Source organism: Sceloporus undulatus, chromosome 2, assembly GCF_019175285.1.
Source record: "Sceloporus undulatus isolate JIND9_A2432 ecotype Alabama chromosome 2, SceUnd_v1.1, whole genome shotgun sequence".
NCBI lineage: Eukaryota > Metazoa > Chordata > Lepidosauria > Squamata > Phrynosomatidae > Sceloporus > Sceloporus undulatus.
The window spans coordinates 187,955,538-187,979,909 of NC_056523.1; the positions used below are offsets into that span (position 1 = coordinate 187,955,538).

Here is a 24,372-nt window from a genome sequence, read left to right on the forward strand (position 1 = left end):
GATATTCAGAAGACTTGTGAAGTTTTTCTTGTTTAAAATTTGAGAGGCATTAATTTCCAGCTGTTTGCATAAGCAGGTGGATTCAGCGGTTTGTGTGCACCTGCTAGATTGTGTTTTTGAATGGGCTTTACTAGTGATTTTTCTTATAAAGTGCTTCAAGAGCTTGACAGGGGCTAATTTAATCAGAGTATACATTTTAAAATAATAATGAATCTTGGATTTGGCAATAGCAATTTCATGCAGAGGTGTGGAGTGGAAAATTTTCTGCAAATGGTATATTTTATCCAAAATGGAACATTTTCTGATGGTAAACTTTTCTGTGAAAAATTTTCCATGCTACACACACAAATACCCATAGTGATCTGAACTCTTGTAGTCAAGACCAAATGTGATACGTTGCCTGTGCCCACAGATTCACACATGTCCTTTAGTGAAATAAAATTTGCAACTAGTTGTACTGAATCAGGGTTTTTCCCCTCAAGTGGAAATGGAGCAGTCATACAGAGAGTGAGTGAGTAAAGCTGAAGGTACTACAGTTATACCTCTCTGAAAGAAAGGTAAGCTGTTGATATAAGATGTATCAGGTACAGCTGTCTGGGGCATATGTCTTTAAAAAATAGTATTCTTTCAGGTGTTGTAATTTTTTGCTAAATATAAAGGAAGGATATGGTGTTCACATTATTACAAATTTTCCAACAAAATAATTTCCTTTGAATGTAATATAAAGCTCTGAATATAATATTTACACCAGATATTGTAACCAAACTGTGTTAAATCAGGTAACATTAATTAGATTATTGGATTTTTTACAGGAAATTTCCTGGAAAATGTTCCTATTCTATCTTTTCTGAAAACCCACATCACTGCTTTTATGTTTGTATAGTATGGGTGCAATTCCATCTCTCTAACTGACATTAGGCATTTATTCCTTTGTCTCCTTTCCCTTCTGCCCTCTCCCTCCCTATATCCAATGAGTCCTATTACACTATTTCCTTTATTACCTTACAGACATTCTCTAGCCTGACAGTAATGGGCCCGAGATAATAGGAACTGACAGACTAATTCTAGGGCAGAGGGAGATTTTCTCTCCTGGGGACACTCTTTCCATAATAATCCTAAAATCGAAGGGGTAGTAGGGGTTATTTTGTGAGTGTTGGGGAGAGACCTCTGAAGGATCTAGATATTTTTCCCACATGAGTGAGCTCTCTTATATTTTTAAATTTATTTATTAATTGTGTTTATATCCTGCATTTGTTCCAGTGCAGTAGGTATACAAGGCTCTTTTTCTCCCCACTTTATCCTTGTAACAACTCCTTGAGGTAGATCAGTCAAAGAGAGAGATTGGCCCAAGGTGAGAGCCAGTGTGATGAAGTGTTTTGAGCATTGCACTAGGATACTGGGAGACCAGGGTTCGAATTTCTACTCGGCCATGGATTAACACATCGAGTAACCTTGGGCAAATTACATACTCTCAGCCTCAAAGGGAGGCAATGCCATGCCCTCTCTGAACAAATCTTGGCAAGAAAATCCTATGAAAGGGTTGCATTAGGATTGTTATAAGTTGGAAGCAACTTGATGGCACGCTATGGCTCATGGAAAGTTAGAACTTCAATCTCCCTGGTCTCTATTTATGAGAGATTAACTAGATTCAAGCTAGTCAGCTGTTTTGATCTCTGATGTTGACTGGAATCCAATGTTTGGATGTCTGTATAAGTTCCAGAATCTGTGTGTAACAAGGCATGTTGGTGTTCTTCTCTTCCAGAGGACCAGAGTAGGGGGGCATCTGTTGCCCCCATAATGGCTTCAGATTTGGGAAATGCCTGCATATTGGATCCTCCATCTGTGCCTCATGTGGAGCCTCAGGTACCACAGGTAAAGTAATTTATGATGATGATGGCCGCAATGGGAGGCAGTGGTTAGTCCACTGTGAGCCAGGGGTTGGGTGAGAGAAGCAACTGCCCTTCCTATTTCATGCACACAGGTGGCTAAGGGTGGGTGCTTGCTGCCTGCATTATGTGGGTATGTATCAGAACTGACAGCCTCTGACATCTCTCATTGCTTTTCCAGAAAAAAATTAATAGGAAGGGAGGTTTGCCGGAGGCCAAGAGAAAAGGACGGGCCAAGCGGCAGAACAAAGATGCAGAGGAACTGCTCATGGGCATGCAGCGGTTGGTAGGTTAAGCACTTGAACTGAGCACTGGGTTGGGAAAGCAGCCCTGGTCTTTTCCTTGACTGTAAAAGAGAGTAGAAAGTAAGTAGAATTCAGGAATTAGAAAAGCTAACTTCCAGAATCACCCATCTCGCATGACCAGTGGTCATGATGCCTGAGGGCTTCTGGGAAATGCCCAAAAATATTTTTCCCATTGGCAGTGTAAGTAATTCTTCCAGTAGCAGTGTCAGTGGTACTGTGTGTGGCACTCTTAAAAGTTTCCAACCCTTTTGGGAGCTGGGTTTTCAAGAGAAGTGGTAGTCAGCCTAAATTTTGCTTAAAGAGTTAAGACAATGTCAAGAGTTGAAGACATCATATGAGCCCTTTTGCTCAGAAGTAATGAAAAAGTACACCATACGTGTGTAGATAAGTACCCTTTTTATTGTGCCCCACAACAAAATGTTGTTGTGTAGAGTGTACCTGTTCAGAATTACAGCCAGCTGTGCTGTTTGCCATTCCATTTCCTCTCATTCTGGCTTTCTGTATTCCTGTCCCACAAGGACAGTTGCTTTTTCTCCTTATACACACCTTTCTGCATGGTGGAAGGTGCAATTTTGCTACATAAGCAATTAGACTCAGAAAATTAGTTGTCTTAGTGTGTCCTGTTAGTATATAGAATATCTTGCTGTTTGAGAGAGAAGGAGATGTGTGGCCTCAAATGAATAAGGTCAAATAGATCAATTAGAGAAGGTAGGTTAGAGCTAGAAGAGATTCTTTTCCTACTCACACCACTGTTCACTGTTGTTCCTTCTAACCAGGATCTCATCACAGAATGCACAGTGCCAGTAGGGACAGGCCTGGTTTTGGATGAGCGGATGACAAAGTTTTACTGCCCATGGGATGAGAGGTATTTGGGGTGAGGGAGTGGGTTTTTGAGCCTTGAATTTAATAGTGGGGTTGTACCTTTGAAACTAAAAGTGGCCTACTTTCTGGGGTTTCTCTGAGAATCTTTGAGGACTGTAAATGACTAGAGCTTTTGAAAACCATGAGAAATTCTTAATCCACATAACTATGGTCCCCATAATTCATTGGGACTGCACACCGTTCAAGGGTATAGGACTAAGGCGCTAGAAAGATTAACACATATTGAATTATGCTTATTCCAATGCCTTAAACCACGTTTCATAAACTATTCTTCTTATTCTTCTTATTATAGTTTATTTCTGTAGCGCTGTACACTATAAATTCTAATTTCACTCCATCTCTGTACTGTTTTCTCCCTTACACTCATTATTTTCTAAATAAGTTACTCATAAAATATTGTTCATTCTTGTGTCCAGGTAGTAAGAGGTTTTGTAAGAATGTTAGAAATTTCAGATTGCAAGCCACCCTTTGTTTTTTAAATAAGCCAAGTTAAATATCTAAATAAGAAATACCTCAGAGGTTAAAAGCAGGATTAGATATTTATATAGGAGAGGTCTACTGTACATTAAAAGTGTTTCATGAGGGGTGGTCTTTTAATTTTTGTTGCTCTGGCATGCATATTTTAGCTGATGCAGGCTGCTTTAAAAAGGGATTGTTAGATGAATTAATGGCAGATCTATTTATCACTTGTGTTTGGCCATAGAAGTGTAAGTAGAAAAACGATGCCTTTAGAGAAGAGGTCTTTGAATCAGTTGCTGAAGCACAAGTAAAGGGAAAGTTGTGGCCAGTAGGTCACTGTTGGAGACATGATCTGGGCCTGACCTATTGGGATCTGCTGACATTGAACTCAGTGGGAATTTATTTGAATCCGCATGTTTAGGATGGAATTGATCATGACCTTAGGTTGCATATAATTTTAACCAACTCTTCTAGATCAATTCACTTATGATGAATATATTTCCTTATCTAAGTTTTCTTATTCTGAAACTGTAACCCATTTCAAGCTTAAAACATAACAAGGTTGAAAACAATGAATGTGGATTTTTAAAAAATCATGAATTGTAGTGTTATTTAAAAATGGATCCAAATTCAGTAACAGTGAGCTCATTTGAACTGATAGTGGTTAGGCTAGTCATAGATTTCAGTGGGTCTCTTCTAGGCCTGACAAAGTCTTGATCTATCCCAATATATGCTGGGTAGAAGACTGTCCGCCCTACCTTTTGAAAGGTGAATAATGAAGGGGCCTGACGATTATCTTTAGGCAAACATTTTTATAGTCTATGTGTAGGTCAGAGATGAATAACATGTGGCTCTCCAGATGTTGCTGAACAACAGCTCTCATCCACCCTAGCCGGCATAATCCGTGGTGAGGGATGATTACAGTTGCAGTCAAGCAATGTCTTGAGAGCCATATAATCTCTATCCCAGGTTTAGATAAGACTTATGCCTTATTTCTAAAATCAGAGATGATCAAACTCTGAAATGTCCAGTTTGAACCAATTATACTCCTAGTTTCCACCACTGTGCTTAGACCATGTAGTTTCTGATTGCATGTAACCTCAGTTTCTCTTCTGTGATTACATTAGCAATCCTAATGTAACATGGGGCCTACGCAGGCATCCCTAAAAACTGGAGCTGAGATGTGTGTTTTGCCAGATGGATTGGAGATGTTCCAGGTACCACCTTGAGCTACTAGCTTATACTGAAAACTGGTAGAACAGGCCTCCTGCCTTCCTCCTCCCCTTAATTCTGGGAGGACAGTTGTGTACCTGACCAAAAAACTGTGTGTGAGAGTATTTTTCCATAGCATTGCCCTCCAGTTTTTAGCTTCCTGTATATGCATTCATAACTCACTCTTGACTTTTTTGCAGCTGGTTCTACCAAAGTTTGAATGCCTTAAAAAAAGGGGGAAGGTGGGGAGGGGAATTGACTGTTTTGAAAATGCATGCTAAGATGGAGATGGATGTTGTAGCCCTCAGAGCTTGTTGGACTACATTTCCCATTACATGCTATATGTAAGCAGTGGGGAAGTCTAATGTATTTTTCCTAATTCCAAAACCATTGATTATTTTTTTCCTGGCAGGGGGGGAAAAGTACCCTTGGTTTGGATGTGGGTAAATATATAATCCTGATTTTATCCCGTTCTGTGCTGCCTGTAAATCTATAGTGATTTTGATTTCATCCCACTTGGCTCACTCTTCCAGTGTAGTCTCAACACAGCCCTATCATACACTTTCCATATGGTGACCACAATCCTGTATTTCTCAGTTGTCTTGATTCCTTCTATTGCTTTCAATACCCATTCCTAATTCTGACCCTGCCACCGTTTCCTTGACTTCTGTTCCTTTGAAGGTCTTCATTCCTGAAACATCTTCCTTTTATCTCATGTAGCATTTCTCAAATGTTGAAGAAATGCTTGCAGTCTCATAATGGAGACTTCAGTGCTGTGCCCACTGTTACTTGAAAGCAACCTCCATTGCTCACATGGCAACTTCTGAGTAAATCTGCATAGAATGATGCTGTTCATGAAGTTTTCTCACAGTTAGTGCCTAAAGTATGATAGGGAGTCTTCTTTTTTGCTTTGATCCAGGAGTCAAAATCCAATTTGAAAAGTTGATTTAACTGACTGGCAAGGGGCCATCTGTAAATAATTAGTGCCTGGGGCTAGGGGCATAAAGTGGGGGTAAAGTAAGGGTGAGCAGGGCTGGATAGAATTCTAACCAACTTGGACACTTTCCAAGCAGGCATATAAAACAAAGTTTTGGGGCGTTTACTCAGGGTTAACACCCCCACACTACAGGTTTGAAGCTTGCCATTCCTTTCCTAGAATCTCTGATTAAGATAGTTGGGTAGACTGTAACCTTATCACTTCTCCTGCAAACCCTCTTGCCATGTCATGTTGGCTATTTCAAAAATTACCCACTGGGTATAGGGGGTTTAAACAACTGTGAAACCCCTGTGGTCTAGGAAGGAATTTGTTCTTCTCAGTTTTGGAGCAGCACATGCCAAGGTGGTTCCCAGTCCTCTCTTGTACGGTGAGGATGTTTCTGTAGAATTATCAGAACGAACAGCCATTTAATCCCCCCCCCCCCCATCTTCTCTATTTCAGGATGCAGGTAGGGAGATCATCTAATTGTGTGTCAACTTTGAATGTTCCCCTAGTGTAAAACCAAAAAAGAAGGGGAAAGTGGAAAAGACCATCCCTGCATTTAAAAAGCTAGCATCTTAGGAAGAGGGGACATTCAGCAGATGTCTGTGAAGTGACTTTTTTTTCTATATGCAGGGAGTGTGAAGCGTTTGTTTTTCAGTTAGGAATATCGAAAAATGTCATCTCTATACCCACAAATTTGAAATACAATTGCCAGTAATAGAATTATTGAATTAGAGAATTATCTGAGAAATACTGAGGCTGTGATATCATGAAAAGTTAGCACTGAACCCACTGGATTTGCCTGTGAATAGGCATATATAGGCCCGGGACAGAGCTCTGAGAAAGGCGGCCTGCCAGCACCCGTTCTTGCTCCACAGGGATGGCGCAGCCCCCAAATGGCGCGCTGTCACTGCGGAGCAAAAAGAACCCGGTATTTCCTGGTTCTTTCTGTGGTGCCGCAGTGACGTCGCAAGTGCACCACGCAGCGCTTACATCACAATGGCAGCGCTCATGTACACAGGACGCCACCATTGTAACGGCGTCAGTGTGTACTAGGGTTAGGGACCGTGCAGTTGCCGTGCAATCCCTAACCCTAATATTGGCCCTGGTATGCCACTTATTGGCGGTATGTACCGGGCAATAGAATTGTCTTTTGTTTTAATGCAGTTCCTTTCTGTGATGTAGTATTCCCAAGACTTGCATTTAATTGCCTTCTTAAGAACCCTACTTCAAAAAAAATGTATCCACTTTTTTAAAGTCAGTATGAAGAAGTCCATGTTGACATTACTTCTGAATGCTTAGATAATGTGCCCATTTTACAGCAATAACAGTACACTTATATGTATCTCTGTTTTTAAGGTGGTGTTTGTGGAGAAAAAAAAATGCCCATTGAGGCAGTTGTATTATTTATTTGTTTGTTTATTTTTGTGTTGATTAGAACATAGTTTATAACCGCTGAGGAAGAACTTAGATGGCAGATTCTATTGCCCAGGGGTCTGAAATTCTGATGGGGTGCAGATTCTGCTACTTTATCTGTTCCTTTGTTGAAGCATTTCTACATGCATAAGCTCGATTTGGTTGTAAACATAAGAAATTTAGAATGTTAGACCCAAAACACACTGCAGAAATAATCCAGTTTGAAACTGCTTTAACTGCCTTGGCTCATTGCTAGGGAATTCTTAGAACTGCAGTTTTATGAGACATTTAGCTTTCTCTGTCAGAGAGCTCTGGTGCCACAATAAACTACAATTCCCAGGACTTCCTAGCACTAAGCCTGGGCAGTCAAAGCGGTGTCAAACTGGATTATTTCTGCAGTGTGTTTTGGATCTTAGTTTGATTATGTAGATTTAAAGACCCACACCCCCAGCTGTTGTTAGAAAGACATCTCAGGATAATTGGAGAAACTACTCTGGCAGTGGCCTGTGCTGAAATTCCCACTTCTATGCAACTATTAAAGGAATAGGAGCCTTCTCCAGTTTTCAATCTAGTGATGCTATTTCCCCCGCCCCTGCAGTGCACATGCAGAAGCTGACTGTATTGGTAGTTGAACCTTTTACTTCAACACTAGTCATGAGATAATGTCCTCCACTACCTGTGAAGTGATAAGGTTGTTTAGGGGAGCTAAGCAGAGAACAACTTGTACGGTAAATATAGAACTGTCATCAGTCTTTATTCAGAAGGAACACCAAAGAGGCTGCCATCACCACTCCTTCGCCAGCAACTGCCTTTTGAGGCGATAGCTTTATTTGCCCAAATGGGCCATAATTTTCAACCACAATATCTCCCTCCCTTCCACTTGAATTCCAGTCCCTCCTGTATCTCTCTCATTGTGTTCTTGAATCCTGCTTTTGCATTTATGAGCATGGCAGTGTAAAGTGTCTTTAAAAGCCCAATCTGTTCCCCAGTGCAACCTTATCTCATGTCTTCCTTACCCAGCCTTGCTTGTTCTACTGTATTCTTAATCTGTCAGATTAAAGGACTGGGGGTCTTGAGAAAGATTACCAACCTGCCTCTAATCAGACACCATACAATCTTGCCTTGGTCCAAGAATGATCAGGTCTCTGTCCATGTGTATTTTGTTTGGGATGGATGTTCTGTGTTTTCTCCTCAGAATGGGATTAGTATCCCTTTCCCATTTTTATTTATTCCCCCCCCCCCAAGACTTTCTAACCTCCCTACTTGATGTGTATTTGGTTTATCCTCTTTGTTTTCTCTTCTTCAGTTTCCCAGAGTGTCCAGAACGGCTGGTGGCCATCCAAGACAAATTGCTGCAATGTGGACTGCTGGAGCGTTGTGTCTCAGTGCTGGTGAGATGGACTGACCAGGGACAAACAGGAATTTGGGAATGGGTGGAAAGTTCATAGTTGAGATGTTCTGACTGTTAGAAAGAGCTTGGAAACTTACACCAGAATCTTAGTTACTTTGGAATTTTATACTATGCTAATGTTATATGGGAGTGGGAGTGCCATGCTAGTACTTTACTATAACATTCCTAGGATTTTCAAATAAATGTATAAATAAAGGATTCTCCTCTAATGACCTCACCAACATGTTTTTGAATGCTTGCAAACTTCGCTATTGAGAGCCAGTGTTGTGTGATGGATAGATTGTTGGCCTAGGACTGGGAAGAGCTTGGCTCAAATTCTCACTCTCCCATGAAGCTTGCTAAGTGACCTTAAACTGGGTGCCTTTCACATTATCCATTTGCAGCATTCTGAGCCCAATAACTGCTGCCTGTGGCATTCTAGGATTTGTAGTTTAGTCAGAGGCACTAGAGGAGTTCTGTAGCTGAAATTCTAAATCCTCCTCCCTGAATTGCAAATCCCATGATTCCTTAGGATGACATGAAAGATGGAATCACAGTGCTATAAATGCATAGTGTGAAAGGGCACTACGGCCCGGTATAGACAGGCAGGAAGGGATGGCGAGACGCCACCCCTTTCTGCCCCAGATTGTTGCCGTGCCAACTGCATGGCCACGGCAACGATCTGCCCCAAAAAAGGAGCTGTGAAAAGCAGCTCCTTTCCGCGCCTCTGCCAAGGCGCCATTAGCGCCCTAGAGCAGCACAGTGATGCCACCCTGTTTGGATGTGGCGCACAAGATACATCATCGGCATGCACGGTGTGTGGATGCATGTGCGCTCAAAATGGCGCCGGGAGAGCGCAGAGCGTGTGGACGCTTCGCGCTCCCCAGCCCTAATTTTGGCCCCTGGCCACTGCAAAGTGGCAGTCTGTACCAGGCCTATGTTATTTACTGTAACAATTACCTGCCTTACAGCATTGTTAAGGTAAAGGTGCGGGAAAGGAGAGAATCATATTTATTATTTTGGAGGTAGGGTTGAAGGGAAAAAGTAATAGTAGTGGAGGAAATCTAGTTTCCTTCTGCAGATATTCATGTCCCTCTCTTTCCTCACAGGCTCAAGAAATTTCAGAGGAAGAGATTCTCTTGGCTCACAGGTGAAAGCAGATCTTGGCACTATGGGAGAGATGGATCTGAAGGACAGATTACATATTTCAATATCTACTCTGCTTATGCATGTTTATATGTTTTTTTAAAAGTCAGGAGTACCTGGCACTGATGAAATCAACTAAAACAATGAGTGAGGATGAGCTAAGATCTCTGTCAGATACGTATGATTCAGTCTATCTGCATCCAGTGAGTATTCTAGAGTTGTATGTATTGGGTATATAGCTGGTGAAACAGGGGTCTATAGATTTTTTTAACTGGAAAAAATGAGGTTATTCTTCATGGTCTGTGTGACTCACACAACCAGATTATCCTGCACCTGCACACTGTGTAAATTCACAGATGGCCATTGTGAAATCGAAGGCTTTCACATCTGGCATCCATACTTTTTTGTGGGTTTTTTGAGCTATGTGGCCATGTTCTGAAAGAATTTATCCCTGATGTTTCACCTGTATCTATGTTCCTTGATTTGTGTTTGAACACTGTAGACATGTCCACAGCTGCACAATAGCTCCACTATGTGAAGGACTCAGCTCGCTTCATAGAAAAAAAAATCAACACCCTCAAACTCAAACCTGGAGACAGATAATCAGCTTTGATGTGGTCTCCCTGTTCACCCAAGTCCCCATATTGGACACTATGGCACTCATCCAACAATTTTTTCTGGAAGATATCACATCCTTGTTTGAACATTGCCTTACCACAAGCAACTTTCAGTGGGACATTGAATTCTATGAGCAGAGAGACAAGGTAGCCATGGGAAGCCTTTTGAGCCCCGTGATAGCAAACGTTTACATGGAACACTTTGAAAAGCAAGCCCCAGAAACAGCACTAAAAAAAGCACACAACATGGTTCCGATATGTGGATGATACTTTCATCATTTGGAACCATGGAGAAGAAGATCTGGCCGTATTTTTGAACCATCTGAACAACATCCATCCAAACATCCAGTTCACAATGGAAAAAGAAAAGAAAGGAACATTACCATTCTTGGATGTCCTGGTCATCCGCAAACCAAACTAATGATTGGGCCACATGGTATACAGAAAACTTATACATAGAGACAGATATCTACACAAGAACTCTAACCATCACCCAGGACAAAAAAGAAGCACAATAAAAATACCACAGAAAAAGGATCTGGGAACTTCACTTCCTGGAAGATATATTGAAACACCTAAACTGGGATCTACAGGCTAATGGTTACTCTAGCTCAGACTTCAGAAGTGCTGCCAGACCCAGAAAAAAAACACAAAAGTAAAAACAAACAGCCGGTATTTTTACTATACATCAAAGGAGTCACAGACAGAATAGGGAAATGGATGAGGAACACACAACCGCCAGATGATCTACAATCTGATCAAGAAAATCCAGCAAATGTTGCATTCAGAGAAGGATAGGAGACATCCTCTCACAGCCACAGGGGTCTACCACATACTGTGCTGTTGTGAACAAGTCTGCATAGGGGCCACAAAACGCAGCGTTCAAACACCAGTCAAGCAACATGAGACACACTGCAGATTGGGCCAGCCAGAAAAATCAGCAGTAACAGAACATATTATAAACCAACCTGAAAACACTGAAAGTCTGGACCATGCCAACAACTATCAGGTCAGAATGCACAGGGAGGCCATTGAAATCCGCAAACAGCTGGACAGTTTCAACAGGAAAGAATAAACCCAGAAAAGTAAACCAAGTTTGGCTACCAGTCTTGAAAAACACCAAAATAAGACTCAGCACATGCAAGTGAATATCATCCAGGGTCAGGGGATTCCCCACAGATAATGGATTGCTAATTAAATAGACACACACACATATCCTGCATATCCTCCCACCATGAGGCTTTGCCATTCAACAACAGACCAATACACAGATTACATGTAAATCACTTCCTCCCAACCAAGGGTCACACAATATATATACCCCACTCACTTCCATGCCACCAACCTCTGAAGATGCTAGCCACAGATGCAGGTGAAACATCAGGGATGAATTCTTCCAGAACACGGCCACACAGCCTGAAAAACCCACAAAAAATCACAGATGACTTTTCAAAGAACTATAGTTAACAGGTATGCAACCTGTCCCCCTTTGTGATCTCTGTGACTCAGAACTGGCAGGTGCAGGATAACCTAGTTGGATGAGTTCACAGATAATCACTCAAAGAACTGTAAGTAGAGATATGCAGCTTCTCCTTTCTTGCTCTTGCACTTTACGTTCCTGGTACCTGATGCAGGGTTGGCAGCTCTGTGGTGTCTGTAAATTTCTTGACCTAAAAGCCCTAACACAATATTTAGGAGCTTCATCTTTTCTCTTTGATGCTGTAGCTATTCATGTACCTGCTGTGTGGCACAGTTTTCGTACGGGAGGGGAACATGAGAGCAAATAAATTTGTGTAGCACCAGGACCAAAAGCTGTAAAAACAGGACTGTTGAATCTTTAGACATTTTTGGACTCTGATTCTCATTAGCTCCAGCTACCTGATGGATAGAGTGGAATGATGTAGTATGTCTTGTAGGTCATCATTGTTTGGATGGCTGTAGAATCCCAACCCCTGTGTTAAAGCAACAAATCTCCTGCTAAGAGTCTGGCATCCTATTACAAAGAATCAATCCCTTGAGTATTTGTATGCACATCTTCAGAAAATCTCCAGAAGTCAGGAGGCTGCTGATCAGGGGATCCCAGTATTGAGGGGATGGTATTCAAGTTTTTTGTGGATCCTCCTTTTCTCCCCTGTGACCACATGTCTTCTCCAGAAAAAGTACACCTCCTTATAATATTGAGCTGCAGTTTCCAGCAGCCCTAGCCAGCATAGCCAATGGTGAAGAATAATGGGAGGTGCAGTTCAACAACATCTGGAGAGCTGTGTGATTCTCACTCTTGCTCTAGGAGAACCAACAGAGATCTTATGAAAAAATCCAGTTCTTTGAATGGTAATAATTATAATTATTGGAAATATGCCCGTGCCTGACTTGTATAATTTACTTTAAAAATACAACCTGTATTGCATTGGTATAAAAATCAGGATTCTTCGGTTTTGTGTTTTGCTTGTTCTGTTTCCATTTAAATCACCGAGAAATATTAGTTGTTAACATTCCTCTTCCCCTGTCTCCTTTCTTTCCTGGCAAGGGAGGTCACTTAGAATATAGTCAGAGATGCATTAGAAAAAGTAACAGGTTTTTGTTTTGTTTTTTACTCTTGTAGCATTTGTAGACGTGCACATTACCTATCCTGAGATTTGGAATCATGTGGCCCTCAGGCTGTTGCTGGACTGCGGTTCCCATTACCTTTATCTGACATAGCCAATAGTGTGGACTGCTGGGAATTGCAATCCAACACCCTATGGAGGGCTGCCTAATTCCCACCTGTGCTAATGGAATGAAGTTAATAATGGATTATGAAACACCTTGCACAGGCAAAATCAGAATACTGAATTTCATACTTGTGCAGAATTAAAATGAGGCTTCTGTGAGGAACAGAAGCTTTGTGCAAGTGGAATGACACCATTGGATACAACTCTTAAAACCTAAGAGAAATTGGTCAAACTATTGGCTGGGATAGGAGAGTTCCATTTCATCCTCTGGAGTGGGTGGGAACTGTAGCTGGGACAGGATTTGTAAACTGATTCTTTCCCCCACTCAAGAATTCCTACCACTGTGCCTGCCTTGCTGCTGGATCCGTCCTGCAACTTGTGAAGAAGGTGTTGTCTGGGGAGCTCCGTAATGGGCTTGCTGTGGTCAGGTAGGAATGCTGTTGCTGCTTTTGTAAAAGTTTTTTTAAAAAATATGGTTCTGAAGCTCCATCAGGGTTGACCATCTCTTTCTAACAGGACATGTGCATGTGTGCAGGGGAACATACATTCTCCTCGTCTGTTGGGAAATTGCCCAGCGTTCAAATTGGCAAAGGCTGCAGCTTCAGTCAGCCCAAGTCTCTCATCATGCTGTATATCATTTGGGTTACACAACATTCAAATTGGCAAAGGCTGCAGCCACTGTGTTGAACTCTTTTCTGTGCATCATGCGTAGTGAAAAGACTGCAGCACTGCACAGTTTCTCAAATTCTTGTCGGATTTTTGAAAGCCGTTTTGTTTGTGTTGTGCCATGAACACAAAAAATGTTTCTGCAAAGTTGTAAGAACTTTCAATATGCAGAGAACCCCCTTGCATGCTTCTTGATTTGGGAACTCCAAATTAGAGTCCAGTCGGGAAATCAGTGAATTCTCATTGTATCCATAGTGCACACATGGAGACTAGTACAGTGGACCCTTGCTTTACGCAAGGGATCTGTTCTGGACCCCCCCCCCACGTAAAACGAATTCCGTGCATGCTCAATTCCTATTTAGATGAATGGGCTGTGCTCCTGTATGCGGTGCGTGGTGCAGTGCATGCGTCACGGGCGCCATTCATCTAAATGGGGCTTCCTACCTGTGTGACCTCAAATCTGCCTATGGGAAGCCTGTGTATGGGACGGGCCGACTGTACTGTGTTTTGCGCCCAGTGTTGTGCATACAAAACGAGGCACATGCCTATCTGATACTCTCCTCCTTTCAACCAGCTGGGAAATAAAGTTTCTCCCATAGTCACTAAAGATAATAATAGGATACCCAGGGATTCCCAAAATTTTAATCCTCCATATGTTTTGGACTTTAGTTCCCCAAAGCCCCAGCCAACTTGATCAACTGTCAGGAATTCTGGGCGATAAAGTCCAAATCATCCAGCAGACTAAAGTTTAGGAATCCCTGGGTTAAACTGTAGGAAGGCAGATTTAAGATTATATTTAGAGGAAATTTCTAGGTTTTGCTGAAACTGGATATTGAATTGTTACTACAGTGTTTTGTTGGTTACATACAAGGAAGGTACATGTGAGCAAGTATCAATCTAATCCTTCCACTTTACATCTTGTAGTCTTTCTGTCTCAGACTGTTTTCCCTCCAGATGGCCTTTTGTGTTTAAAGTCTTTGATTCTGGCCTGAATGAAACCAAAGAGAGTAACAGCAAGCTGTGTAGAGTTAATATCCGCTTCTCATCTGCTGCTCACCTGTAAATGCTCATACAATGCAGAAAGCATGAAGCATTTGCAACATATATGGTTGTTCTGTGTTTATTGCTTGATATCTTAGTTTTGACCTTTCTAATGACCACTTTGCCAGGGGAATTTTACTTTATCATTTGATTTGGATTGTATTTAAGTGTGATGTGGAATATATAAACCTTTCATTTAGCCTGTTGCTATTTCTATAATATAATTGTAGTGCTACTGGCTGACATTTTTGCTTCCAGCCCCTATGAGTCTCTAGTGCTGTATTAAAATGGAGGGCACATCTACCCCCATAACAAGTATAAAAACTACTTTATAGTAGTTATAGTACTTTTTATACTACTTGTAATAATTGCTATGGCCTGGTGATGGATGATCCCTTTTTCATCAATCTTCATAAAAGCTTATCTCAGGGGAAAAAAAATTGTAAGGTGACACAGGATTCTTAGAATTCTTTACTTTTAATTGAAGAAGTTTCTGTTGTTGTGTGCCTTCAAGTTGTTTCCAACTTATGGCAAACCTGAGCCTATCATGGGGTTTTCTTGGCAAGATTTGTTCAGAGGAGTTTTGCCATTGCTGTTTCCTGAGGCTGAAAGTGTGTGCCCATCGTCACCCAGTGGGTTTCATGGGTAGGGTAGGACATGGGGTAGATTCCTAAACTGGGAATCTACAGATCCCAATATTCTTACAGTGTGGATTGACCATTAATGGGGATGGAAAATGTTGTTACTGTCTTACCATGATAAATGTCTCTGATTTTATTTTGTGTAGCCTGCCCAGAGCTTTCTGAGTGTTTCTGTCTTGGCATCTGATGACTTTATCACACCACTCCCATTCTTGCTTCGCTTGTGTTAATGAAAGGAAGTGCATACATAGCAGTTTAGGAGCACTCTCCATCACACATCCCTCCATTAACGCAATCAGGCTATTGCTGGCCCTTCACACTCTCTTCTGCACTTATCTTTAACTCCAACTCACTACCATATGTCCTATGTAGAGTACCTTACATTGATGTGTGTGTGTGTGTGTGTTTGGTTTTTCTTCAAGTAATTCTGCTAAGTCTGCAGTTTTAAACTCTATGGTTTTAAAAAATAAAATAAAGTGTAAAAAACTCAACCCTAATTGTTCTGGAATAGCAATGGGGAACGGAAGGAGACACAAACACCACGTGACTATGCAATCCCAGAACTGCAATGGTAATTTACAACACCTGATACCTGGTGTGATTGGGAGCTTATTGACAGGTGTTTGCCACCAGTGGCAAGCTGCACGCTAACAATGATTGAAAGTGAATTAAACAATGAGAGGAAGATGGTGTTGTGTAGTAAGTACGGCCAAAGGCAGTGTTACTGAACATGCATGGCAGTTTGAAAGCTGCTTGTGATGAAGTCATAAATGGACATAAAAGGGAAGGGGATTATGAAAATACAGTGTTCAAGACTGGCTGCCTTGGCATCTTGTATCACCTGGGCTTCCTGACAGCCAACCCATGACTTTCTCTAGGTCTATGGATATCCTGTGTTTCCCTTTTTCTCTTGCAGGCCACCTGGACACCATGCTCAGCACAACAAAATGGATGGCTACTGCATGTTCAACAGTGTAGGCATTGCAGCCCAATATGCCCGGCAGAAATTGGGAGTAGAGCGGTGAGTAGTAGGAGCCAAGTCAGAGATGCCTATAGACTCATGAGGTAGCCCAAGGGAAACTGACTGATATCTCAGTTTGACTTCATATACACTATGGATGCAATAATATTGGCTTCTCCTGCGGGACTGTAGGATCATTATTCGAGTAATGTATTCTGAACACTTGAAAGGTGTTGTAAATGCTAGGATTTAGATGTTGGATCAGATGTCAAATATTGAAGTAATAGCCCAGACGTTTTATTTGAGAATGCCTCTTTAATGTAATTCACCATCCAGTTACAATCTATTTCAGTTTCTTATTAAAGAATTGCTAAGTTATACTGTCCCTAGAATTCTATCAAAGGCAAAGTGAGAGAACCTTTGGCCCCTCTTGAGGTTGTGTTGAAACTCTGGTCATACTTCTAGTGGCTGGGATTGATGAAAGCTGCAGTCCCAACAACATCTGGAGGGTTGGACTGGTCCACCCCTGGACTAAGAGCACATCAACACTTGCAAGGATACACATCAGATATGATGTTACATTTACCCAGGATGCTAGTAATTGCAATTCAGTGGTCCCGTTGAGCTATCCCTGTTTAGGATCCCAGCCCTCTTGCAAGACTACAGCTGCCAGAGCATCTTGGAAGGATGATGTTAACAGCTGATATGAATTTGTCTCTTTCATTCATCACTTTTGTTTCTATTTCCCTTTCCAGAGTGCTTATTGTTGACTGGGATGTGCATCATGGACAAGGCACCCAGTACCTATTTGAAGACAATCCCAGGTGTGAAATGAAGGGGTAGCCTTGAGTCAAGGGTGGCATCAAGTGGAAGTGAGGCTAAAAGATGGAGTTGAGGAGGCTACCAGGCTGGAAGACTAGGAGTTAGCAAAGAAGGGCTAGTTGAGTGTAGGGCTGAAAATGGAGTGCAGCTGAACTGGCCTGGGGCTTGGTTGTATTTCCCTTCATCACTGTTTCTCTTGTAATCTCTTTTCTTAGTGTCCTTTATTTCTCCATCCATCGTTATGAAGGGGGCAACTTCTGGCCACACCTTCTGGAATCTGACAGTCATGCTGTGGGCAGAGGTCGCGGAGAGGGGTACAATATCAATGTGCCATGGGACCAGGTAGGGAAGTTTAATGGATGGGGTGATCTTAGAACAGGGAGGGGCAACTGCCAAGGATTAGGGGACAGTCTACATTGTCCTTCATGCAGGACTCCAGAAGGCTGTACCTGCATTTCCTCCCCCTACCCCTCTGACGCACATTCAGGTTAGGGAACAAAAAAATCTTTTGCCAATAGTGTCCCTTAAAGCCTTTGGAGGACAATAGTGGCCATTTTTGCTGTATTTTGAGGCCCTGTGATATGTCCCCCTCACTTGTTTCAGGTCTGGGTGGAGATTAAGTGACCATACAACCCTAAAACCGTAAGATAAGGGGAGCCAGAAATGCTCCTCATTTTTGTGTGGCAAAATAGGTGCATTTCCATGGGTGTTGTTGATCATTTTGGTGTGGGGAAAATTTGGATTCAAATCTTAGCAGAACCTTTTGGGGGAAGGAGGAATTGATTGACATAATCTTTGGGGAAGGAGGAATTCATTGGCTTCCATCTTTCTGTCTATCTCTCTAGATAGGAATGCGAGATGCTGACTACCTCTCTGCCTTTTTGCACATCCTGCTACCTGTGGCCTTGGAGGTAGGAAATCCAACAGGGCATTATTTGGAAGGGATAGACAGACTTGGGGGTGCTGGGTTGCCTAGTGTGCGAAAAGTAGGTGTATAGTCAATCGGCATGTGGGTATAATAATGTGTTGAGTAGGTGGACTAACTCCCTTCTCCTACAGCAGCTTGGGAGCAAACCCAGTTTCATTTCTCTATGCTCTTCCTTTGCTGAAAGCTAAGACAGATTATTTATATTGGCTACTTGACCATTATGACAGTCACTAAGTGGTTTTCCATTTAAAGCCTATTTGCAAAATTGTTGTCCCTCCCTTCCACCCAACCTTGAATGCATTACTGTTCAGGAGGGGATTGTGAGTTCTTATTCTCTTCCAAAGAGACTTGAAGGTTTATTTAGAACTCTATAGCAGGGGAGAGCAGTGTGTGTTCCTGCATGTGATGTTGAACTGCATCTCCCATCATATCTCATCATTGGCAGTGATGGTTGGTGCTGATGTGTGTTATAGTCCAGGAACATCTGGAAAACTACACATTGCCCACTTCTGTTCTGCAGAGTTTCATGGGTTGGAATTTCTGTGAAACTAGCATTCTTTCCCCTTTTCATTGACCCATCACAGAGGTGTAAAGCTCCGGCTTAGCACTGCAGATGCATGTTTGCATATAAAGATATCTTGTCAAATGAGTGCATGTTGTGCCATAAGGGGTTATCCACTAGGAGCCTCCCTGTAATAATCATTCCTCCCCTAGTCTTATTCTTGGAATCTACTGGAAATGATATATAAAAAGGTTTCACAATCATTCCTTAATGTCTGTTCTTTTCACCAGGCAATTATTGCAGTCCTGCTGTTCTCCCTTGGCCAAGGGGCCTTCTCTGCTTTGAGAGCTCTTTTAGGAGGTTTTACAATAACCAGCCTAGGAGGATGAGGGATAGAACTGACTGGCCAGTGAGGTGGTTGGTGGGATTTGCAGCTTAAGCTTATGGCAGTGTCCTGTCTTTTGTTTTATTTCAGTTTCAGCCCCAGCTGGTACTGGTTGCTGCTGGTTTTGACTCTGTAATTGGTGACCCCAAGGTATGTTCTCTCTGCAAGATAATCCTCAGGATTTTTTTTTTTTTACTTCTCTCTGAAGGAAACATAGATCTGTTGTCGAGGACCTGCACACTAAAAAAAGGATCTGGGTAGTATGTTCTAGAGTCACAATAATCATGTCTGTGGCCTAAAACTTGCTAGCCTGATGTAGTTGTCCTCTTCTGCCTGGTGTATTGCCTACACTAAGCCTCCAAGTCAGTTTGGTATCTAGCTTATTACTTTTAATATTAAAAACATATGTAATGTACTCTGTGTAAAAAAGAAGACATATAATAATAATAATAATAAAACTTTTCAGTCCATGGCCAGTAAGAGCCCATATGATCTCTGGCCACTTTACACCTGCTGTCCATGCAGGAACCAATGAAAGAAGAACATTAGGCTTTGGACTCCAGCTCCAATAGTTGGTGACAGAAGAGGAGGAGGTGAGAAAATGTGCTTGTCCATCCATCAGTCTTCCATTCAAACCTCTGTTGGCAGACTGAAAATGAGTGACTGGACCTCCTTCCTTGTTCTCACATTGGTAACAATGATTTGAGTGAAAGGAACAAATGATGGCCATGGGGAGGCAAGAACCTTTCTTCTCATTCTGCAGCCCTTTCACCCCTACTCCTTACCTAGATCTAAGGCAGAACTTGCCAATGTTATGTTTCTAGAACCCTTATAACCAGCTTGGCTTGTTGTTATGCCAGCTGATGCTAGGAGGAGAAGTCTGAAGAAAAGGTTCTAGGCTCTGATATAAGACTTGCTTGAACTGCAGGGAGACAATGTGGAAGCAGCTTCCTCACACATGAGTGCCAAGAAAATATTTTCTCAGTCCTAACAATGATGTGCTTGAAGTGTGACTGTTAGAGCCTTTGAGATGTTTCTCAGAGGCTGCTGCAGTATAGTGGCTATCTCTCAAGAATAGGACCAAAGAGTGACATGGTCCCTTCCTTGCACCCATAGGGGGAAATGTCTACCACTCCAGGATGCTTTGCTCATTTGACACATCTGCTGATGCTTCTCTCTGGAGGCAAGCTGGTTCTGTCTCTGGAGGTGAGTGATTTGTTTTTTCTGTCCCCATGGTGGTGGGGCTACAGCCACTTTTTGGGAGAAGGGTTCCAATGAAGATAAGAGTATGTCCTTCTACTCTTCCTCCTCAGGGTGGATACAATCTCCAGTCCTTGGCAGAGGGAACCTGCACAGTCCTCAAGGCTCTTCTAGGAGACCCCTGCCCTCTGCTGGAATCACCCCTCACACCTTGCAGCAGGTGAGAGAGTATTTATCTTCCTTATGTGCCCCTCCCAAACCCCCAAGCATCAAGCTTGAACCCCTGCTGATTGGCACTTTCTTAATCTTTTCCCTCTTGGCAGTGCCCTTCTCTCTGTGTCCCAGACCCTTGCAGTTCACAGCAAGTATTGGAAGAGCTTGAGGAGGATCAGTAAGTGCTTGAGCTAAGCTCTGTTTCCCCCATTATATGAGCAATAATCAGTCCCTTTCTACCCAGTGGGCTGCAATTCCTTTTAGGAAATTCAGAACACTTAAAACCTCTGCATTTTTCTGGTCACTTCCCCCCCCCCTCTAATAGTGTGGTATAGTGGTGATAATTTTGGGCTGGGACTTGGGGGAGTCAGATTCTCTTTAAAACTCTTCATTCATTTGGAAGCAATCCCTCTCAGCCTTACCTACCTCACAGGGTGGTTGTATACCATCTTGAGCTCCACTGCAAAGTAACTAATAAATGCCACAGGTGTTGATGTGCCTCAGGCGAATGGAGGAGAACTAAGTGAAGTTTTGCAGCCAGCCAGCCCCGCATCATTAAATGAGATCCTGTCCAAGTCAGCAGCTGAACTGATGCGATCCCAGCCACCTTCACGGACAGGGCTGGTCTATGATGAAAAGATGACAGAGCATTACAATATGTGGGACAGGTAAGGATTTATTTCTTGCAGTGTTCAGATGAGTTTAATGGGCTCTTTATATCCCATTATATATTTATGTCTTCTCTCTTGGTGTTAGCATTGTTCATTTTTAGAACTGTTCTAGTGTAGAATAGCATAAAATAGAGACATGAGAAGGGCTGTGAAGTAGGATAACCTATGTTGCCATAAAACTGATGTGTGGGCTCCCCTTTCTATAAAAATACAGTGGCTCACCTTAGAGGGCTGCTCATGGACATTCTTGCCAGTAGCTGTGCTGCATGGGGATGATGGGAGTTGTAGGCCAAAACAAACAGAGGACCAAATCTTTCCTACTCCAGCTGTACATGTAAACTAGGACAGATGCTCACCTGTATTTCTAAGTGTGTGATGTATTTGCAAAGACTGCTCACCCATTCAGTGTGGACTCTGCATTGAGTGTAGATCTCTCTGGAATTAACTGAGGTAAGCACTTTTCCAGATTCAGCCTGATGATGTGGACAAGGTGTTTGAGAAATGAGGCCAACCACTTTTTTGTCAGACCTCTGCCCCTCCTGGTTGATAAGAATTAGCAGAGGAGAGTTGGCCAAGTGGGAGGTGGAAGCTGTGAAAGTTTTTTTTGAACAGGTGTGTGTGTTCCAATTCCTTTAAAACAGGGGTGGACAAAGTGTGGGCCCTAGGCTGAATGTGGACCTCTTGGGCCTTTTTTTCATGACTCTTCATTCTTCCAGAGTCCTTAGACCAAAAGTGGTGTATTACCACTGCCCCTTGAATTTCACCTACATTTTCTTTGGCTCTGACTCTCTTAGTTTCCTCTCTTTTCCCCTCAGTCAACATCCAGAGCTGCCTCAGAGAGTTTCCCGGATTTTCCAGCGCCATGGGGAGCTACGTCTCACAGAACGATGCTGTCGGCTCCCAGCTCGGCTTGCCTCGGAAGAGGAGTTGCGAATGTGCCACAGGTAGTGAGAGGTTCCTGTTTACAAATAGCCTTGATTCTTCTGGGAGGTATATGGCAAGTTCAGAAGGTGCAAGACTTTGTGTGGGTTCAGTGACCTCTGAAAGGGTATGCATCCCAACTCTTCCTGAGATATAGAATATATCTTCTTCTCACCACTCCTCTCTCCAGCCTGGCCTATGTAGAGACAGTGAAGTCAACAGCCACCATGAAGCCCCGCGACCTACATCGCCAGGGTGACCAATACAATTCCATCTACATCTGCACCAGCTCCTATGAATGTGCCCGCCTGGCGGCTGGTTCTGCCTTCAGTGCAGTTGAGGCTGTACTGTCTCAGAAGGTGAGCTCCAGCAACTGTAGGGGGCAAGGTGCTACCCATTTTGGAGGCACAAAAGCAAGACATAGAGAATCTTACTTTTGCTATTTTAAAATAGACTGACTGACCTAGCCACTTCCTTATTTCTGCATAGTGGCTCTGCTCTGTAAGCCTGCTCTTCCCTTTATGGGCAGGAAAAGAGCTTTATTTTAAAGCAGGCTTCCCTGTATAAGCAGGGAAGCTTTTTTATTGGGATAGTTTGTCTATGTTTTTAACTTTGTATGTCTCTTAAATAATTTTATATTTTATGTGGTGATTGTAATTGTTTTTTAAAAAAATTATTCTGCTTTTTTATGTGACTCTTTCTGAGAGCTGCCTTAGAGATTTTACCACATGAGGCTGCCAAAGTGGAATTACAGCAGGGTAGTAGTGTCTGTGGCCATACCTTATCACATCATACTGTTTTGGTCCAGTAGCTGGTCTCTAGTCCATCCGTTGCTGGAGTGCTCATTTAATGAAATTTAATGAAACCTGCCAATGCTTACCAGTTGTGATGCTTTTCCACTGTTGATTCAGGAATGATAAGTTCCTCCTGCTGCAGTTCCAATATGCAGGCAGTTATGTGCAAGTGGACATGATTATATTCCTCTCCCCCCGACTATTCCCAAACAGGCTGTTTTTCCCCCCAATTTCTTTTCTTTTCTTTTCTTAATAAATTAATCACTGTGGCTATGCAATTTAAAATAAAAAAATATTTTAAAATACTGACCAAAAGGCACACTGGGAAGGTCACAAGGCAGGAAGGCTAGTGTGCAGAAAACATCGTCCAGGACTATAGCAGTGCCATGGCACTTTTGAAAAGCTGTTCAAAAATAATTGTCCCCAAACTGGAATGTTTGCATTTCCTACACTAATGTGATTGTGGTGTCTTAGCAGCTTGGTGTGATAAAGTCCTGGGAGAAGGCTGACAAACAAATGAAATAAATAAGGTAGGCCTGCAAAATTTTGAGGAACGGCCAGTTTGATAGCGTGAGAGCTACAGTGGTCTATGAGGTCTCTTTGGGCCACAGCTCCAAAGGGGTAGCACTGATGTCAAGCTGTCATTAAGGCCTCTGGAAAAGACTGTCACTTCCTAGCAGCCATCATTTTCCCTTTTTAAAAACCATTCTAAATCAGAGCATGTTACAGTATGAAAAATGAAGAAATTTCAATAAAATCAACTAATTACAGAGTGAACACATAATAAAATAATGAAGTTAGTGACAAGAAAAGTGCTTGGTAAATAAATAGGTTTTCAGTTGCCAGTGAAGAAAAAACACTCACCATGGTTGAGAATCTGCCTTTTTGTCAATTTGGTGATGCATTCCTCATTCAAGATCTTTAGTTCTGCTGGCAGTGATCCAAGTAGTTTTTCCTCTTTTGGGGTATCAGGTCCAAAATGCTGTGGCCATCGTCCGACCACCTGGACACCATGCTGAATCAGACACCGCCTGTGGCTTCTGCTTCTTCAACTCTGTGGCCTTGGCTGCTCGATATGCACAGCGCCTGGCTGGGCGGCCTATGAGGTGAGGTGGCTCTAGCACTGGGAGTGATGGAGCACATCTGCTTCCCCAAATGTAAGCTAGTTTAGCTCCTGTGATTTGTTCTGCAGTAGGAATGCTAGTGGTCATAATTTTGCTGATATGCCTAAGGGGCTCCTAAGGGGATGTTATGCTAGATAGGATGCCCGCAAGTGTTTGTAATTTGAATTTAGGTAGCTATCCAATTTTGGTTTCATTCCTTAGGGTGATGATACTAGATTGGGATGTTCACCATGGCAATGGGACACAGCACATGTTCGAAAATGATCCCAGGTATTTTTCTGAACTTTTCACCTGCATTTCTAAAGAAACTCTGTAACTGTTTTCTCTTGGAGTTGGGATTATTGTTTCTTTTCTTTACTTTTTTTAAAATGGTATTTGTTGAACTTGGGCTGTGCTTCAGTTTTGTAATGTATAACTTTTTCCCCCTTTCCAATGATGGTTTCCCACCAGAGGAACAAAAGCCTTAAAATTCTGCAGTTGGAAACCCCGCCTAGAACCAT

General features: G+C 42.4%; 1 protein-coding gene across 3 annotated transcripts in view; it reads left to right on the forward strand.

Annotated features, from left to right (window-relative positions):
- Nucleotides 1-24,372, forward strand: part of HDAC6 (histone deacetylase 6) — a 41,064-nt gene that overhangs the window by 2,753 nt on the left and 13,939 nt on the right. For 2 of the 3 annotated variants that reach the window (XM_042449215.1, XM_042449218.1), the window contains exons 2-21: nt 1,763-1,872; nt 2,068-2,172; nt 2,968-3,056; nt 8,446-8,530; nt 9,639-9,679; nt 9,782-9,878; nt 13,334-13,431; nt 16,268-16,372; nt 17,068-17,136; nt 17,350-17,476; nt 17,980-18,045; nt 19,040-19,099; nt 20,066-20,155; nt 20,263-20,369; nt 20,473-20,540; nt 20,850-21,030; nt 21,849-21,977; nt 22,145-22,313; nt 23,721-23,854; nt 24,074-24,142. In XM_042449215.1, the coding sequence (XP_042305149.1) occupies nt 1,798-1,872; nt 2,068-2,172; nt 2,968-3,056; nt 8,446-8,530; nt 9,639-9,679; nt 9,782-9,878; nt 13,334-13,431; nt 16,268-16,372; nt 17,068-17,136; nt 17,350-17,476; nt 17,980-18,045; nt 19,040-19,099; nt 20,066-20,155; nt 20,263-20,369; nt 20,473-20,540; nt 20,850-21,030; nt 21,849-21,977; nt 22,145-22,313; nt 23,721-23,854; nt 24,074-24,142 (1,964 nt within the window). In that variant the 5' untranslated portion in view covers nt 1,763-1,797. Of the gene's footprint in view, nt 1-482; nt 558-1,762; nt 1,873-2,067; nt 2,173-2,967; nt 3,057-8,445; nt 8,531-9,638; nt 9,680-9,781; nt 9,879-13,333; nt 13,432-16,267; nt 16,373-17,067; nt 17,137-17,349; nt 17,477-17,979; nt 18,046-19,039; nt 19,100-20,065; nt 20,156-20,262; nt 20,370-20,472; nt 20,541-20,849; nt 21,031-21,848; nt 21,978-22,144; nt 22,314-23,720; nt 23,855-24,073; nt 24,143-24,372 lie in introns of all 3 variants that reach the window. The other variant, XM_042449216.1, reaches the window with a different exon arrangement.